This window comes from Manis pentadactyla, chromosome 9 (genome assembly GCF_030020395.1).
Source record: "Manis pentadactyla isolate mManPen7 chromosome 9, mManPen7.hap1, whole genome shotgun sequence".
Classification (NCBI taxonomy): domain Eukaryota; kingdom Metazoa; phylum Chordata; class Mammalia; order Pholidota; family Manidae; genus Manis; species Manis pentadactyla.
This window is the reverse complement of record NC_080027.1, coordinates 14423250-14444022: the sequence shown is the minus strand read 5'-3', so window position 1 is coordinate 14444022 and position 20773 is coordinate 14423250. Positions and strand designations below refer to the sequence as shown.

Here is a 20773-nt window from a genome sequence, read left to right as displayed (position 1 = left end):
GGAAACCAGCGCCAGGCCGCCTCCTCCCCCACCTCTTCTCCACTCGGGCCTCGGGCCCGCCCAGTATTTAAAAACATATCCTATTATACTCCACTTTTGTATAGACATTACACTGGAGTGTAATCGAGTTACTTAACTCCTCCGCGCGAGTGAGCTTGGAGGTTAAAACTATTAAATTTTAAAGCCATTTGAAGGCAAGGGTCTAGCAGAAAGCAAATATTTTGACTATTGGGTCTTAAACCATCAGACAACCCCCAAACCTGGCTCATCATAGGCATTCCACGAATGAGTGAATGACTGAATTAACGAATGAATGCCCCCAACACACGGGCCCTTCCTCCACACTAGGCTGTTGGGTCCACAGGAGCAGATAGAGCTCCTGTTCACTCTGTATTCCGGCTGCTCTCCACCAGCACTGAGCCTTGGAATCAGAATGTTGGGCCAAATCCTGGTCCTGTCACTTGCTAGCTATAGGGTCTAGGGCCCCTTTCCCTCTCTAAGCCTCAGTTTGTTCATCTGTAAAATGGAGTGATGATGATACTATACAATGTATAAGACAGAAAAATACATTCCTCAAAGGGAGAGCAACACATAAATGATGCCTATTAAGTGCTGAGCCTGATGTCTCTGGCATGTGGCACATCCTCACTCAGAACATGTTGGCTGTTAATATGAGGAAAGGCACATAACACCACAGGTTTCTCACCAGCTTCCTGACAAGGAGAGTCAGAGGCAGTATAAATACCAGGGCTTTGTGTGCCTCACTACTTACCCAACAAATTGTGCAATAAGCAAGAGCCTACCTTACCTTCAAGGCATCTAAACCCAGGATAGGGAGGTTCACTTCTGAGGACACCAGATTGACTTCTGCCCATACTTACTTTACACTCTGCTGCCAGAATTGCTCAGATGTCACTCCCCCCCTTTTTTTTCCTGTTGCTGTGCCAGGAAAAAATAAACAAAAAAGCATCCTGAGGGAGAGGGATGTCAGCGACATGATTTTTACCTTTCACACAGCTCTCAGAAGAGGAGCTCTGTAAAGAAGGTGCCAGGACTGAGATGCCACCCAGCGATGCCCACACCAAAAGCATCCCTGTCCTTAAGCCCCATTCCAAGTCCCTCACCTCTGGGCATGTTGACAGCTATGCAGGGCTCAAACCCATATCTGACTCCAAAGACTCCATTTTTTTTATGCAACAGAACTATGCAACTATGGAGCCCCATTCTTCAGGGCATGGGATATTAATGTTTATTTACAATCTCTTCATTCTCTGTCTTCTTAAGAGGATGGCTCCCATGGGAGGCTGCAAGCTGTGGGGATTCTGAGCAAGTGAGTGGGGTGGGGTGGGGGAGAAGCAAGGCCAGAACAGAAGGAAAGGGGCCCGGCGGGAGGACAGATATTGGCAGGCAAACCACATATAAGGCAGCAGAATCCATAGGAGCATCTAGTGGTAACCTGAGGGTCTCTGTTGCTCACCAGCAACTCTCAAAGAGTGAGCACTCCGCAGGGGAAGGGTGCTCCATCGGCCAACCGAACACAGACTTTTATACATTTACCCAGGCTAATTTGGTGAGGCTTTGTGAGCAGACCAATTTTGAGTTTGACCAGAAAAAAATCAGGCTTTCATGAAAGAAAATGAAGGTGAAGTGTAACTTCACCCTGAATCCATCTCAGAAATCCCTCCTACTGAAGAGAACATATACTGATTGAAAGGCCCCGAAGAGCTTCCATTGCATAAATGTGCACATAACCATCTCTACTGCCTTTTAAAACAGCACTAAGGAAAATCATCCACAAGAGCAGAGCAGGCAGGCAGTGTGTACTTGAGGTGATAGCCCTGCTGACGTGAGTTCTTTCAGTACCTAATGTCAGCTTCACTCCTAGACATCCACTTACAATTCCTTTTTCCCCCGATTTTTTAATTAAGCTAATTAGAGGTGGACTCATCTTTGGCAAACCGATACATGGTAATCAAAAGGCAAAAATGTCAATGCACCAAAGACAAACCATAGCTGACTTCTCCCCACCCTGGTCTTCCCTGCTCCCCAGCTTGTGCTGAGGGTGCCCACGCAGACGGCAGCACCCGTTTTCACTGTACTCTATCACCTTGTGAGTGCCTCTTTCCTACTCAACTGAACTCAAGTGCAACACCTGCCATGGTGTCTGATATATGATCACCATCAGGGAGGGAGGGATGGAGGCCAATGACCTCACCAGGGGTATGTCTCAAACTAGGGAAGAAATATTTCTACTTTAAGGCAAATGGGGCATATCTAACGATTAGTAATTATTTGAGAACTTCAATGCACCCTCCCCACTGTCTCCAATGTCACCAGTGAAAGGGAAGGCTTCCAGTAGAGCTTTACCTCACTCCACCCCCACAGGAACCATCCAACCACTATGCTCCTGATAAGGCAACCAAATCAAAGGACTACAAACTCAAGGGTCCTCACAAGTCTGTTACTACAGACAAAATTTGTTCAATTTCAAGCAACACCACGGACAGCACAGCCTTTCTCCAGCACTATGCTGGCGAGGTACTGTTCAGTATTGTGTTGTAGGACAGAGAAAGCTGACTCCCTCAAACCACATGACCACTACCCTTGACACTGAGTTATCCAACCCCTTAGACATCCTACTTGCTTTGCCATGCCCAAATCTATTTCACAGATCTTCCCATATTTAAAAAAACACAGATAACATGGTACTGTGATCTTTATTCCATTAAATGACCTTACAACTCAGAAACAGAAACATGGCTTTTAATAAACTAAAAGCATCTCATCCCATTGCACTTTTTAAAAAGTACATTAAATTTTAAGCCATTCAAAGGCAACGGTCTAGGAAAAACAATACTTTTAACCATTTTTTTCTTTTTTTTTAAGAAAAGAAATCTGAGAAGCAAATCTGTGTATGCTCAAGGTTAATATGAATCCTTTAAGGCTTAAGTCCATGACAGCATTTATTTATCTAAACTGAAAAGTGTTGGGGATTAGACGCAACCTTTCCTTGGTCATAAAAGCACTATTTAAATATTAGTTCTGACATGTGAAATTCTTTCCCAAGGGGGAAAAATATCTTTGAAAAGTTCCTGATATGGGATACTTTTTTTGCTCATTTTCAAAGTTATGATCCTCTCCTTCCTTTTTGTTCATTATTTTTACTTACGGCTTAAGGTTTGCTGTGCCCAAAAAACTTAACAGGCTCAAGTCAGTGTTGAATTTTGTTTCTTAAAAGAAAAACAACTTTCAAAATAGGGTTTTAAAAAATCCTAACTACACCTGTTAGTAAATAAGATACTTGTACATTCATTTTTTAGAGAAGGCACTATGACATTCTAATTTAGAAGAACAGCTTCTTTAAGGAATTTAGATGATCCTCTAGATTAAAGGCATCCTATTATTCTGAACACTGTAAACTCTTATGATTGTACCCGGCAGTAGACCACCTATTCTGAGGTCCAGGTAAAAGGCTTGCTTCCAGACAATACTGAACTGCACTTTACCATTCCACAAAGCAGTCTCTCTCCCTGGTCTCTGAACCACCTGCAATACTGTTAATAAAAGTGGTTATTCCAGACACACTGAGGCAACCCCTGGTTGTAAAGCTGGGAATTTGCATTTTTTAAAACAAGCATCCCACACAAGTCTTACACACTCCAAGGGCAATGAGAAAGAACTACACCCAAACATAGGTACAATATGATTTCACAGAAGGAAAAGTATTCAATTGGGAATGGTCTCTTACAATGGGCTCCTTAATGTCATTTTTTAAATCTCTTAGTTTGTACTTCCATAACTGAAGCTTCTCTTCATTATGCCCTTATTCCTTGACTAAATTTGTTAGATCTGAATGTAAGCCAATATGCTGTGAGCCATGCTGGCTAGATGGTGGCCATCCTAAATCATCCTAAATAACATTTCAATAGTTTTATGGGGGGAAAAAAGTTCTATGAAGACTTTCACATGTAACATAATTTTAAAAACCTCTAGAAAAAAGTGAACTGTTTTTTATCACCTCTGCTCTGCCTAGACTTTACCTACCCAATTTCTCTGTTAATTCATAGATACATACATATTCATCCAAACTCACCTACCCAAGACACCGTTTTTTATAAGCCACCAGGTGAAACACGGTATGACCTACTAAAGAAACCACTGCCGGTAGAAGGCAGTTTATTTGTTTGCCTAAAGCATTCTACCTCAAGTACAATAAAATGAACAGGAAAAGCAAAAACAATATTCACAGGCAATTTTACCAAGCACGAAGAGGGTGTTAATACATAAACCTCCATGGGACAGATTTCCTGGTATGCTGCTAAAATAAGGTATGACTCTGATGTTTTGTCATCATACATTATAGTTGGCCCTCATTTTGTATACAAAACAATCTAGAAAGATTTCTCCATGAAAGAACCAAAATTTGACTCTATTATTTTTACTGTAAGAAGCTAACTGGAAGTATTTTCTTTTTAACTTAACATTTTTCTCCTGAAATGAATTCTGTCAGAGGAAATTTTGAAAACCTCCTATTATTTGTTAATAGGAATGTACCCCCATATACTGTTAGGAATGTGCAAATTAAAAATGCTTGCATGGATAGGCCAGCCATGAGTGGCAGAGCAACAAAAACTAAGCAAACACAGTCTAAACTCCTAACGTCCCTGACTCACAAATTAAAGGCTGGGGGAAGTTAAGAGGTAAAAGACATTCTTTTCAACCTGGTTATAAATCTGCCCAAGACTATTTATGGCCAGCAATGAGAGTGCATCTCACTGAAAAGGCTGGCATAAACTTATCAATTTACTGTTAAAAGAGAAAGAGGCCAAAGAAAACTTGTAAGAATCCTCACAGAGAAAACTTTATAAACACTTTCCAGAGGCAGAATAAGTTAATAAAAACAAAAAATGCTTTCCCAGGGTAATTAAACCAAGTTATTCCCTTAAGATCAAAACAGAGATGATGAATTTAGTAACTAAATCCTAAGATTTCATTAAATCACATTACATTTTTACTTTAAAAAACCTAATACTTAAGTATTAAAATAAGTTTTAGACACATCATTCTTTTCTCACCATTAACAGTAGGATCACTCTAGACAATTATTCTGAAATCTATAAACGTATTTATAGAATGCATTAGAAGCTAAGTATTTCAACATCAGTAAGGATTTTAGCTAATAAATATGAACCTTCAAGGAAGTTAAGAGGCCACCTGAAAATGCACCAAAATTTTTTAACTAAGCTTTTAATTTAACAGTCAAAATTAAGCATCACTGGTATGCAAGTAAACAGTTTTTAGAACAAGCTGGAATTTTTCTAAAATTTGACAGCAATTGAATAAAATAGCACGAACTTCAGGGTAACATGGCATGTAAATATGAAAAAATATAAAATGCTTGGAATTAATTCAGGACTTATAAAAAACTTGAGTGATAAAGTGTTAAAGTAGTCAAAAGAAAATTCTTTGATGAAGAGATTACATGCTATTATGATTAGCACACATAATGTGGGGGCATCACAGGGAAGGCAGTACAGCACAGAGAAGACAGGTAGTGATTCTATAGCATCTCACTGCACTCAACTGCACAGTGACTGCAGTGGGGTGTGGGGGGAACCTGATAATATGGGTGAATGTTGTAACTACAATGTTGCTCATGTGAAACCTTTGTAAGATTGTATGTCAATGATACCTTAATAAAAAAAAAAGATTACATGCTAAGAGACTTCCTTCTACCCTCCATCCACATTTCATCTGTATAGAATCTGCATTCAGATTTTACCTAAGCTCCCTACCTCCCTCCCACCCACAACAAACATTTAATTATCTTAAGAATTAAAAGATAAAAAAAGAACTAAAAGATAAGCATACCTGAATGTTTATGTAAATACTTGCCGGCAAGTTTTATGAAATTTTAGATAAACAATAACTCATCATTATAAATCAAAGGAAAAGGCAACTAACAGATAAAATGTTTTTATATCACACAAAGTAAATAAAAAAGAATTTTCAGATATTCTAGATATTGTCCATATTTGGGTGGGACTTTGGTCCTTACTGACGCAAAGCTATTTTAAAGCTACCAGACTAGTCAAGTAAAGTTAAATAAAGAAAACTCACTAACTAAGCAAAATCGGTAATTTTAGCTTCATTATTAAAAATATTAGTGCAAAGGAGAATACAAATAAACATTTTGGATGAAGACCTGATTTATATCTAAGCCACATGAACAGGACATGAATTAAGAGCAGTAATGTTTGGTAATGTCTTTCCTCTAATCCTAAATATTAAGTTCTGCTCTTATGCAGAACTCTCAAAAACAAAACCTCTCAAATGACAATCGTGAGCCATGTACAATACATATGCGCATATAAACCCACAAACAGTGGGTCTGACCAAGGCACAAGTCCAGGTGACTTATCAGAGGTCACATAGTTCATTTCAACTCAAAATTTTTTTTTAACATATCAAGCTCATTCCTTTCATTATGAGCCACTCTGGTACTTCAATGCATGTTTGCCTCTTTTCTATAAAGAAGCCATAGGAATAAAGGCCAGGAAAAAAAAGTATGGCCAGACAAAACTGCCAACCTGTCAGGTAAAAGAACTTAAATGTATGGTAGATTAAATGTAATATCATTTTTCCAAACTATGTGGCAAACAGGAATCTCTAGTATTTTAAGATTTTTAAAGTGTAATGGCATCATTTTCAGCCTTCAGTTCTGAAGCTTTCAAAGTTTTGTAAACTATAAAAAAAAAGGAATCCTTCCAAAAGAGTAATGTATAAAAGAACTGACAAGTTTCACCCCAAAACAGCATCTTTCATGAGGATATCCTCAATCTTCAACTGATCATGTCCTCAAAAACACGGAGTCAATCTTAAAAGGCACTAAGTGGCACATAAAGGACTTAAAACCGCATATTCATTTTCTTCCTTTAGCTTTTTCCCCCATAAAGTGCGCGAAGCAGATAGTAATAAGAAAATAGGCATAGGCTTGGATCTATATCAGCAAGGAAAAGAAATGCTTCCGAGAGAAACGCAAGTGTGTTGAAGAATTTGAAACCACTGGAAAAGTCTATTCATTTATTACTGCCATACTTCAGCTCTTCCCAGATGGCCCCAGATCTGTGCTCCTCCAGACCTGGACCTGTGGCCATGGGGAGACCCAGACATCAGGAGGGGCTGGGCGTGCTCTTGTTGGGTCGTCTTGTTAAGATGCTATTGAGCTTTTTTGTCCGCGGGTGGTCTCCCAACAATCGCATCCCTCACAGCAGCCTGAGTAGAATTACCGATATGAGAAGATGCCTGCAAAAGTCCATTTATTCAGCATGTAAATTAATAAAATACAGCACAACATCAAGAAAGTAAATTCTTGGAGGTAAACTTTAAAAATCTTCATCTATATCATTAGTGTGCTGCAGACAACAGGGGAATGAAAACCCAGGGGTCAGGGTAGCCTGTGGCAGCAGTGGACTCCTCAGAGAGCTTGCTGAGCCTTTCCTGTTACGGGTGGGCTGGGCAGCTCTCCTGGCTTTGCCACAGCTTCTAATTTAACTGATCTGTTCATGCTACTCAGGAAAATAAATCAATTAAGAGTCTCAAGGATCTGTAAACTTGAAGATCATGTGAATTTCAAAAAAAAACTATTCACTTTCTGGAAGATTTTATTGAAAGAGATGCCATCCATTAGCAGATCAGTAGGACTCAGATTTTGTCAAGCTCCTGTTTTTCTCAGTAAAGCAAACTAAATGGGGAACCACAGAGAAATTGTGTCTGAGGAACATGTAGTTAGAAGTTTTCCATGAGGAACATAGTATGTCTATGTTGGAAATTTTTTTGCATTAAAGGGCAGCTTTTAGGCATGAAAACAAAATAATAGGAATAAACGCTAATATTCCAGAGAAGGATAATGCATAATGCCTACCAGAAAAAAAATGGCGAGCAGCCATTTCTCAGACCTTCTTTTACTATGAAACTCTCCCAGAGATATTTTACAGTAGAAGCATAGATATCTGTACATTATCAATTCTCAGCCTCCTTAGCTGGCACCACTTACCTGTTCTAATACATATGCTGCACCAGAATCGATAGCTCCTCCCAGCTCACGATATTGACCAGAATACCTGATGTACCCCCAGGTGAGAAGCGCTATTAACAGCAGTCCAACCATACAGTTGAACAGCTGGGCCACAACCTCAAGCCCAACAAAGCCAGTGATGCCGGAGGCTATGTACAAAGCCACGATGACCGTGAAGAGCACAGCGGGGGTTCGGAAGGTGCTAAAGACATTCTTGCTACCATTGTGCTTGCAGAAGTTCTCATAGAGTTCCTTGATTTCTTCCTCCAACTCCTGCTGGTAACGAAGGCTAAAATCCTTCCCACCCATCTTCTTGGTCTTCTTAAAATGGTCCAGAGCAAGTTGTTTGAATTCACAATGCTTCTCCTCTAGAATGTCTGGAGACAAATAGGGTTTCTCTCCCCCACAAACCTAAAAACCATAAAGACACAAATGTGTTGAAGATCTCTTCAAACACAAGTGCAAAATAACACAACTGAATCCCTGAAAAGGTTAGAATATTTTAAGATATTAGAAATTAACTTTCAAATGATGACCAAGACCAATAAAGTCTGGGTTCACTCTACTGAAAAGCACATTTAAATAACCAGGGTGGTATTGATCAGGGACAGCAGTGATGCTCTAAGAAAGCCTTGGTTAGAAATGCTAATTAGAAGGCCCAGATTAACAGAATTACCAGAATACACCTTTGTTGCCTCATCATCATAAGATACATTAACCAGAATCAAGTTCGGGCTTTTGAAGTCAGCAACAACGCCCAGGTTATGTCAGAGTAAATCATATGCCCAACATACCTCTTCCATGTTGTTATAATAAATGTCCTTGGCAGAGGCTGCAGCTGCTAAATTGTTGGCTTCAGCAGTGGCCTTTTAAGATAGGAAAGCATAAACTATAAATCCTTCTTCTTTTAATACCTCCCACAAGTAACCAAGTAAAAACTTCCTCTCACTCTATTCCCATTCTTCCTTTTGCATTATCCTGTTTTCTAAGGTTTCCACAAAGCCCAATTTATGAAATAAAATATACCGTTTCTGCCAAATTTTCTGCCAACAAATATTTTTATAAATAAGACTCTTTATCATACACTAAACCTCTGAAAATATTATTTCCTTTGCTCCAATTGTAAGTGTTAAGAAACAGATGTAAGTCATAAAAGAAGGAAAAAAATTTATCTCTACAACATCAATCCTAAGTTCTCTGTGAAGTTTGGTTACTACAGAAATAAACATTTGGCAAATAGATGGCCTATGTACAACATGAAAGTCAGAAAGTATATGTTTTAACAAAATGACGTCTTGAAAATACCAAAATGTTGAAAATAAAATACCTGATAAGTAAATAGATTTCAGGCCATGTTCTACTGAAATAGACAATAACAGGAGAATGACCTGGTCTAACATAACTGGGCATTTTTTACCTGGCTGTGATAGAGCTATTTTCCAGAGGATGTTTGGTGGGAAGACCAGGCCTAGCAATAGGCTGCTCTGTTTTAACTACATCACAATGAGTACAGACTACAAGAAACCAAATAGCAGTCACTGATGGAAAATGTGCTGAAAACAGACATCAGCCTAAGGGAAAAGGAGCAATAGCATTCTCTTCTTAAAGGCCTCTGCTTACTGTATAGAGTTCAACTCAAGTAATGCAAGGATATCATTTAGCATGTAAAGAAATGCTCACCTGGAGCATAGATTTGGGATGAGGCAGATCTTCTCCTTGGTAAATTTTAATATATGCCTTAGGATTAAACATAAAAATGATATGAAAAACATCTATTCTATCACAGTCATACTTTAATTTAAAAAAAACAGTAACCATACAACTGTGTTTTCCTAAAGACCTAGATCAACACCCAGGAATTAGCAAAAACACAACACACCTTTGAGTGCATGTTAGCATTTTAGTGAACTAAAATGTTCTCAAGCAGCATGAGCCTACCACGGCTAGGACTCCCACCAGACTCCCCATGCACACTGGCCTCACCACTGCCTGTGGGCAGAGTGACCATCCGCCTTGAGGTAGTCGTGTCACATCTAGGTGCCGTCTCCTCCTACTCACAGCAACTTCCTAACCACCTCCTGTCCACACCATCTTCCTTGAGGAACAATCTTCCTTTAGCCACAGTAATTACTCCTCTAAGAAAGTGCAAAGAACATCCATTTGGTTCTTAGACCAATACTGCCACCCTGTGGCCCACTCCTGGAAGGACACTTAAGTCTGCAGACTGACCATCTCCCCCGTGAAACTTCCCCCTAAGCTTTTAAATCGAAAGTCAAGTTAGTTTACAATCTAGATCAATTTTACCCAAAGCCAAACATTTTAATAATAAAACCCATAATTACCTTGAAATATTCCAATAGCCCTCGGCAGGTGACTTTTGAGCCATTGATCTCCTTTTCCATTAAGTTAGCAGGATTTAATACAAATGGTATCAGAGTCTGTAATTGCTCTTTGAATTCACTGGCAATATCTGCTCACAGAACCACAAAGAAGGAAATAATAAGCCAAAGAGAATTATTCAACCAAGGTTAGCATAAAATACAATCTTCAGAGTCTATCCAGTTGTTTCTATACTTGCTAGTTGAAAATCAGGCAGGGGTGGGAAGTAGGGGAGTGGGATGGGGGTGGTGGTGCCAGGTCAGATGTCTGATGCTTTCTGGCTATGACCAGGTTGCTGCAGGATCTCTGCACATGTGCCTTTACTGTATCCCTCTCTTCTGTGCCAGTAAGTGCTCTGTAGTCCAGAGGAGAATATAAAGAATATCCTTATCCTGGTTTTCATTCTGGGAGATTCAGCCTACTCTCTCTTTTAAGAAATTTCACATTTAAAAAAATGTCATTAACCAAGTCTTCAAAAAATCCATTATCAACCCCTCAAGTTTTCTCAGGCCAGGTGCTTACTGCACCCTCATGCTCCCCCTGAATCCATTAAAAATCACTATTTATCCATTTGCTTCATTTTTTTGTTCATTTTTTGTTAAAAGAAGTAGATGCACAGGTACTTCATAACATTTATTTTCTATTATCTCTCAGATATCCAACCCAAAGGGGAAAGGCTCCTATTTCTAAACAGGTGACAGCTTCTTTGCAGCTTCTACAAAGTTCATACAGAGGGTTCAGAAGACCCATTAAACAGAACTAGTTCCTCAAAGTGAGAACTACCTGATTCAAACAAGAAGACACAAGAGAATTAAAATACAAGGAGTCTGACTGAAATAATCTAACATCTTCCTAGGTTCCCAAGTAATTCAAACAACTGAAAAGAAAGTGGGTAGGACCCACACCCAGATAGATCTTTACTTCAACACTCCATAACCCTAACTTATAAAATTGAGACAATCTTATTTCATTTATTCATTTAACAGTTTCTGAGAACCTTTTTGTGGCTGGCATTGCTATAACAGTTGGGGATAAAGCAGTGAATAAAACAAAAATTTAGTGGTTTCTAAATTTTTCCAATTACAGATATCACCATAAAAATCTCTGCATGACAAATCTTCAGGTTACTTTTATTTCTTTAGATAATGTGGTCCTCTAAGAGGAATTATCAGATATTATAATGACAATGCAGATTCCTGGAAAACATCCAAAACTATTTTTAAAAAGAAAAAAAACATCAGAATAAAGCCCACCATTAAAAAAAATTTTCTTCAAAGAAAAAAAAGAATAAATTCCACCATCAGATAACCACAATTAACATTTAAAATATCCTCCTTCCTTTTTAAGGCACTTATATCTTACATATTGCCACACATATATATGTTTTGGTAGATGACTGCACCAATTCATACACCTACAATCAATGTATAAGGCAGCTTGGTTACTACCCTCAACACACTAAAGGATTTTACTGTTTTTCATTCTTTACTGACTTGATTAGTGAAAAATGGTATCTTCGGACATCTGCTTCTGACAGTACCAAAGACTAGAAAATCTTGTCTCTAAATTAGACATTAGATCTAGAGATTAGATTCTAATCTGGAAGGAAAGGACCTTAGTCCTAACAAGATCCTGTATAAAACATACTCCACTGCACTGCTGGACAAGAGAGCTGCAAGGAGCTGAGCAGGTGTCAGGACAAAGCTGAATCCAGGGCAGTGAGCTGAGTACCAGTGGTGCTGTGGCTTATGTGGGTCCATTCACTGCAAGGGGGTGACTACAGCTGGGGCAAAATTAGCTTCTAAATTAAGTTGCATAGTGGAAGGATATTTTATATACACTGATGGAGTATACACTGGAACAGCCACTGTGGAAAACAATTTTGTGTTATCCAGTAAAGTGAGGATATACAATATGTTGTAGCACTCAGCAATCCCACTTTTAATCACATACTCTTGGGAAACTCCTATACAACCATTTACACAAGAATATTCAAGGCAGCACTGTTCATTATAGTAAAAACCTGAAAAGCACAAATTTTCATTAAGAGTAAGCTGTGTTATTTTCACATAAGGCACTATTATACAATGATAGAAATAAAACCGTAAAAATGCAAGTTGGCCACATACTATATTTTTATAAGGTTTAAAATTAAAGAAACTTAACAACAGACTATTAAGTAACTCAAATACAAGTAATAGTTCTTTTTAATTTCAAAAGCAGGATAAACAAAATTTAGTAAAATAGTGGTTCTTTTGTAGGGAGGCAGCAAGACAGGACAGGGAAGAAGCACACAGGTAGAGGAAATAGTACTGGTAATGTTCTAGACAAGGGACTGGCAAACCACAGCCCTTAGGCCAAATACAGACTAACTGTATTTATAAAGTTTTATTGAAACACAACCATGTCCATTAATTTGCATATTGTCTATGGCTGTTTTCTTACTACAAGAGCAAAACTGAGTAGTTGTATAGCCCACAAAACATAATATTTACTACTAGCCCATTATAGAAAAAGTTTGCCAATTCTGGTTCTAGATATTAAGTTGGATAATGGGTCCATGATGTTCATTATCTTATGCTTCATACCTTACATGTATACATTAGGAATATTCTTTTTTATATGTAATAATTTTGCATTCTTTTAGATATTTAACACACTTAAAATTTTAATGGTAGCTCATTATTTTGCTTTTCTTTTATTATTAGTTAGACCAAGCTTTCTCCCATATTTGTTCATCTACTAGTTTCTTTGCAATGAACTATTAGGGGCCTTTACCTTAGAATACAGTCACCCTTCAGGAAGTAAACAAATACATTATCCTTATGTGTACTATGATCCCTGAGATATTTTCCCCAGTTGGTCTGCCTTTTTTTAATATGCATTAAATTATTATGTATTCAAACTTAGAGCACTTTTCTTTGATAATTTATTTTATTCCATCTAATTTTAAAGAGTCCTTCCCTAATTCTAGAGATCTAATAAAATTAACTTTTCCTATACTTTAATATTTTTATGTAATTTTATTAAGGTTTTATTGATGTACACTCTTATGAAGGTTTCATATGAAAAACAATGTAATTACTACAATCAGCCATATTATCAAGTCCCTCCCCATACTCCATTGCAGTCACTGTCCATCAGTATAGTAAGATGCCACAGAGTCACTACTTGCCTTCTCTGTGCTACACTGTCTTCCCCATGACCCCCCACACACCATGTGTACTAATCATAATACCCCTCAATCCCCTTCTCCCTCCCTCCCCACCCACCCTCCCCCACCCCTCCCCTTTGGTAACCACTAGTCCCTTCTTGGAGTCTGTGAGTCTGCTGCTGTTTTGTTCCTTCAGTTTTGCTTCGTTGTTACACTCCACAAATGAGGGAAATCATTTGGTACTTGTTTTTCTCCGCCTGGCTTATTTCACTGAGCATAATACCCTCCAGCTCCATCCATGTTGTTGCAAATGGTAGGATTTTTTTTCTTCTTATGGCTGAATAATATTCCATTGTGTATATGTACCACATCTTCTTTATCCATTCATCTACTGATGGACACTTAGGTTGCTTCCATATCTTGGCTATTGTAAATACTGCTGTGATAAACATAGGAGTGCATATGTCTTTTGTGAATCTGAGAAATTATATTCTTTGGGTAAATTCCAAGGAGTGGAATTCCCAGGTCAAATGGTATTTCTATTTTTAGTTTTTTGAGGAACCTCCATATTGCTTTCCACAATGGCTGAACTCGCTTACATTCCCACCAGCAGTGTAGGAGGGCTCCCCTTTCTCTGTATCCTCGCCAGCATTTGTTGTTCTTAGTCTTTTTGATGCTGGCCATCCTAACTGGTGTGAGGTGATATCTCATTGTGTTTTTAACTTGCATTTCCCTGATAATTAGTGATGTGGAGCATCTTTTCACATGCCTGTTGGCCATCTCAACTTCTTCTTTGGAGAATTGTCTGTTTGTATCCTCTGCCCACTTTTTAATCAGGTTATTTGCTTTTTGGGTGTTGAAGCATGTGAGTTCTTTACATATTTTGGATGTTAACCCCTTGTCCTATATGTCATTTACAAATATATTCTCCCATACTGTAGGATGCCTTTTTGTTCTGCTGATGGTGTCCTTTGCTGTACAAAAGCTTTTTAGTTTGACGTAGTCCCATTTGTTCATTTTTGCTTTTGTTTCCCTTGCCAAAGGAGATGCATTCAAGAAAAAGTTACTCATGTTTATATTCAGGAGATTTTTGCCTATGTTGTCTTCTAAGAGCTTTATGGTTTCATGACTTACATTCAGGTCTTTGATCCATTTCAACTTTACTTTTGCATATGGGGTTAGACAGTAACCCAGTTTCATTCTCTTGCATGTAGCTGTCCACTTTTGCCAACACCAGCTGAAGAGGCTGTCATTTCCCTATTGTATGTCCATGGCTCCTTTATCATATATTAATTGACCATATATGCTTGGGTTTATACCTGTATTCTCTAGTCTGTTCCACTGGTCTATGGGTCTGTTCTTGTGCCAGTACCTAATTGTCTCGATTACTGTGGCTTTGTAGTAGAGCTAGTTGGGGAGCATAATCCCCAGTTCTATTAAAACACAATGAGATATTATTCTTCCTTCTCAGGATTGCTTTGGCCCTATACTTTAATTTTTATAATTTAACTTACTAATCTATCTAGAATTTTTTTATGGCTCATAAATTGAAATCTCTAGGAGATTTTCTCTAAACAGTAACATGCACTTCTCATCTCCATGGATTCCCATCCCATCTTAACTATAATCAATCATAAGCTCTTTTGATATTAAAACATTTTTAAAGTTTTAAAATCTGTCCTAAGTAAATGGGTACCAATCTTCATAAATACTCTTAAATTAATTTTATAGTCTCCTCAGGATGGCACCAAAGTATGGCCTATACCAACTTAAAGATTTAATCTCCACATTACACACTGATTCGTGGCTTAATATGAGATAATGGAGACATTTCAATCAGTGAGGGGAAGTCAGACTATTCAATAAATACTGTTCAGACAAATGGGTAGCCATTTGGAAAATAAACTGGATCCAAACCGGATCATAATTACAATGTGAAAAATGAAACCACAGAACTTCAAGAAAAGAGACAAATTCTTTGTAACCTTGAAATGAAAAATTATAAGATAGTGTGAATACGCTATCACTGTGTACATTCATATTTGCTTGCATATACTAAAGAAACTCCAGAAACCTACAAAAATGGAAGAGACTTTTCACTGAATGCTTTTTAATTCTTTTTGGGATTTTAAACATAGGAATACATTACCTATTCAGAAAACATCTTTTTTTTATGGTTTCAACTTTCATCACACTGAAAGACCAAGAGCTTCAAAAATATTTCACACAAGGAACTAGAAGGCTCTAGACCCCACAGACCATTATTATACTCAGTTTTACCCATATTTCATAGACCCTCAGCAATTAGTGTTTCTATGAATGCTGTACCAAAATATGTTTTAGACTCAAACAGACAAGAACTGTCTCATGACAAAGACAATCTTGTTAGCCTGTGGTGTCAAAGAAGACCACACCCTACATACTCTCCTGCTGAGTCCTTTAAACAACTCAGCAGTTCTGTGTTAAGCCTCTCTGCTCCAGCAAATTAAGAAGACATTTTTCTTTATGGTGATGATACAGTTGTCCTGTGTCTGATGAAAACGGTCTCAAAAGTAAGCTAACCTCCTCACTAACCACTGCAGGAAGCAGTAGCTTAGCACTGATTACACCAAAATTAAGATTAGGTTTGGCAGGTGTTCAACACTGAATAGTCAATCTTTTAAAATAAAATAAAAGAAAACCACTAAAACAATCCCCGAAGTATTCAAGGGAACATTTGTAGAAATAGCTTCAGACTGTAGATCTTTTTCAATTTAAATGTTCTACAGAAATTACATTAAGGTCTTTTTATGGAGTAGCCCTAACAACTCAGGGGCTAGTATTGTCTTTTCCAGGTTACCCGGAACGGGACCCCAGCATCTCAACCAAGTCATTGTACAACACCTAGGTATTTTTTTTAACTGGGGAATACATCAGCTCTACTTACACATTCCTCACAATAAAGTTTATGTGGTTCTCAATCAAGCACTTGCAAATATTCAAAATCACCTACTATTTTCAATTTAGCATCCAATTTACTCTTCACTCAAAACCCTTCATTAAAAGGTTCCCTAAAATTACAAAATATCCAGCTCCAAAGATAAAAAGTACATAAACCTTTGCAGGGCTAATAAGAAATTCTTCATGAACAATCCTCCTAATGACCAGTTACCTTAATAGACTTACATGGGCAGACTATAAGCACATTTTTAAAGAAAAGCAAAAAAAGGAAATTTTTATTTTTTCAAATCTTTTCTTTTAAAAAACATAGTTACAACTATACATCTTTCCGTAAATAGGATCAAACAACATATGCTACTTTGTAATCTTTTTATATCTAAAATATGTCATAAACATCTTTTTCTGTACATACAGATAGATCCATCTACCTTATCCTTCCGCATGACTGCATTTTATTCCTTTGTGCAGATGTACTGTAATTTAACCAATTCCTCAAAAACACACATTTAAGTTCTTTCCAATTATTCCCTATTATAAAAATGCACAGTCAGGTTAGCCAGAGACGGGTAAGATTCCTCAAGGGAGGAACAACCAAAGACAGGCACAGTCGCAGGGGGGCCATCAGGTGAGAAATTGGGGATCAACAGCGGTGAGGCTTAGAACCTCACCCCCCCTGTTCTGAGAGAAATCTTCTGCATACGTGGATGTTTTATTGCCCTTGTCTAGCTTGGATTAACACATAGTCTACAGGCACACACCTGATCATCTACATTTGCTCTCTTACAACACTAAACTATGTTTTCTACCTTTATCTTGTATCTACCTACCACTTCAGCATTTAATTAAAAATAATAATAATAAAGAGAGAAATGTGGTATCCACATATATATCAAGTATAAAAACCAAATGAGTATTCATATTTGAACTGACTGTTTAGAGTTCATAATGCATGAGCAAAACCGAAAGTTTCTGTGATGACTGCCCTTGTACTGTTCACCATGTAACTTATTCACTATGCAAGAATTTGTTCTGCACGTAATAACTTGTTCGTTATGCTTCAGAAGATTGGAGACTGATGAAAATTAGGCTTGGGGTGGATTAATGATTGTGCATTGAGCATTGACTCCCCTATACAGAATTTTATTGTCGTTAACAACCATTTGATCAATAAATATGAGAGATGCCCTCACAAAAAAAAAAAAAAAAGGACAGACTTCCAATGGTAAAATAAATAAGTAACCGGGATGTAATGTATAGCATAAGGAATATAGTCAAGATATTGTAACAGCTTGGTAGGGTGATAGCTGGAACCTAGAATTATGTATATAAATGTTTTATCACTGTGTTGTACACTTGAAACTAATGTATAGTAATACTGTGCGTCAACTACCCTTCAATAAAAAATAATTATTAAAAAAAAAAAAATGCACAGTCATATATAACCTTGTCCACATATTCTTATCTACTTATTAGGATAATTCATTAGAGTAATTTCCTAAAAGTGAAGTAGTGGCTCAAAGGATATGAATATTTAAATTTTTGATACTGTCACATAAAGACTATATGAAGTTGTACCAATACATTTGTGCTTTCTTGATTACTATGCTGCAAATATTTCCAAGAGTTTTTACTGACCATTTTGTATTTCTTCCTTCGGGACTTGCTTATCGGGACTTGCTTACATGAAAATCATGTCAGAAAGGAAGATTTGAAGCCTATAAATGTGTTTTATAGTTTCAATGGATGAGAAAAGAAATAGTGCAAAATTATGAGACTACAGGTTGCTTATACAGAACGTGTTCCTTATTTTTTGTAAATGTAATAAATATGAAATCTAGCACACTTAATATTTATTGACAAACCATTCATAATCTGTAAATATGTGTACCTGGTTGAACGGTATCCCTCCCACCATATGTATGTCCACCTGGAATCTCAAAATGTGACCTTATTTAGAAATAGAGTCTTTATAGATGAAATTAGTTAAACTGAGATCATACTAGATTAGGGTGAGACCTAAATTTAAGGAGTGGTGTCCTTAAAAGAAGAGAAAACACACAGAGATACACAAAGAGAGGGTGGCCATGTGACAGAGAGAGATGGGAAGTGATGACACTTATTACAAGCCAACGAATGTCAAGGACTGCCAGCAACCACAAGAAGCTAGGAGAGAAGAACAGGACAGATTTGCCCTCAGAGCCTCCAGGAGAAACCAACCTTGCTGACACCTTGATTTTAGAATTCTGGTTTCCTGAACTGTTGGGAAATAAACTGCTGCTGTCTTAAGCCACCTGGTTTGTGGTACTTTGTTACAGTAGTCCTCGGAAACAAATACAACACACATACACACAAGTGACACAAAATTTCAAAAGTCAGGGTTATATAGACCTTTAAAAAGCTCTTCCCATTTCCTGGAATAACAAGTTAAAAATACATTTTACAACAAAATGTTCTGACATATTAAAATGTCTTGAAAACGCAGAGGAATGCCATTTTGTACATTTATGCCTGATAAGCTGAGGCCAACCTAGGTCAGAGGGAAGGCATGAGGAGTTGCTCAAACCCACATCTCCACTGGGCATTTTCCCTACCAGATGAACAAAACAGTTTAGGCTTGGTAAAAGGATGTCTAATAACGGAGCATTATAACACTAAAGGAACACATCACCTACACGCTCAACTTTCTCTACATTCTCAGATCAGAAAAGTCACTCACAACTGCTTTTTAGGTAAAAGGTTCTATCTAGCTCCAGTGTTGCCTAAGCAGATTTCTCTCCAAAGCCAGTCCCCAAACTTTGATTTCTGAACTGCCCTCTAATAGGCTCTGTATGACTCCTGATCAGGAAAGCTGCCCACCACAAAAAAGTATCATCTAAATGACAAACAGAAGGTAAAGGGAAGTCTCTCAAACTGGGTTTCTTTCATAATATTAAGACCAGCTGGAGTGTAAATCTTAAGATGAACAATATTAACTTTCCTGGATCAATAGAGTCAAATAAATTGAAAATTATGCAATTTGTTTAATATGAGGCTATGAAAAACTTCTAAAACTTTCAAAAAGCAAGTTCTCCTGGTAACTAAACAGTATATATCCTCTAAATTATTTCTCCAATATAACAGAATAACTTCAATATTAGCACAGTATGTCTTTGGGGCATCAAGGATCTAAATGTGAATCTCTGCCCCACCACTTGCTAGCTGAGTACTTTCAGCAAGTTACTTAACTTTCCTAGTCCAGTTTCTTTATCTGTAAAATAAAGGAAACATTAGCTTCATGGAATTACTGGGAGTACTAACTATGAAAGTAACTAACACAGTGTTGGTGCTATTGTCTGAATTTTGTGCCCCCGCCCCCAAAGTCGTATGTTCAAATCCCAATCCCTAAAGGTGATGGTATTAGCATGTGAGGCCTCTGGAAGGTAATAGGGTCATGAGGGTGAAGTCCTGATGAATGAGTTTAGTCCTCTTACAAGAGAGACCCCAGAGAGCTCTTAGCCCCTACCACCATGTGAGACTACAACCAGAGGTCTGAGACGAGGAAGAGAACCTTCACCCAACCATGCTGCCACTCTGATCTTGGACTTCGAGCCTCCATAACTATGAAAAATAAACTTCTGTTGTTTATAAGCTACCTAGTCCATGGCATTTTGTTACAGCATCCCAAACAGACAGTTGCAGACACAAGCTAGGCCTTTAAAAATGGCAGCTATTATTATTTCTACTTTACTAGGAACCTGAGAAGCTCAGATAAGTTTACAAACAAAAGTGCGTAGTTTAAAACATGTGTAAACCGAGGGCTAGCCATTAAATGACTCAAGGTCTTGATGAATAAATAAGGAACAAAAGATAACAGAACCCAAGACTCCCAACTCTGATTTCTCTAAGCCACCATCTAGTCAGCATTTCCTGATAGTGACACATGACCCAGCATCAGGTTTTGCTCTCATCACAAGAATATGAAACAACAACCATGCATCCATCATGTTGCCTTTCTTTCTGAAGTTAATTTACTTGATAAATTATTAGCTGACTAATGTTTAGTTTTCTTTTATCTGGCACTTTTATCTCTTATACACCAATAATCATAGCATGTCTTTTATAAAGATCATTAATGGATAGTACCACCACCATTTCAGATGGAGGGGATAAGGTAAATTAATTCTGATGGCCACAGTAAGGCAGAAGCAAAAACCAAACTAGACTCTCAACACTAGTCTTTCTAA

The 20773-nt window shown here is 37.7% G+C and overlaps 1 protein-coding gene across 1 annotated transcript in view; it reads right to left on the bottom strand.

Annotated features, from left to right (window-relative positions):
* Positions 1-7069: 7069 nt before the first annotated feature.
* Positions 7070-20773, bottom strand: part of ATL3 (atlastin GTPase 3) — a 36286-nt gene continuing 22582 nt past the window's right edge. The window contains exons 9-13 of the mRNA XM_036926522.2: positions 10420-10547; positions 9758-9814; positions 8872-8943; positions 8057-8488; positions 7070-7305 (exon numbers count right to left, since the gene is read on the bottom strand). Coding sequence (XP_036782417.1) covers positions 7219-7305; positions 8057-8488; positions 8872-8943; positions 9758-9814; positions 10420-10547 — 776 coding nt within the window. The 3' untranslated portion in view covers positions 7070-7218. The remainder of the gene's footprint in view (positions 7306-8056; positions 8489-8871; positions 8944-9757; positions 9815-10419; positions 10548-20773) is intronic.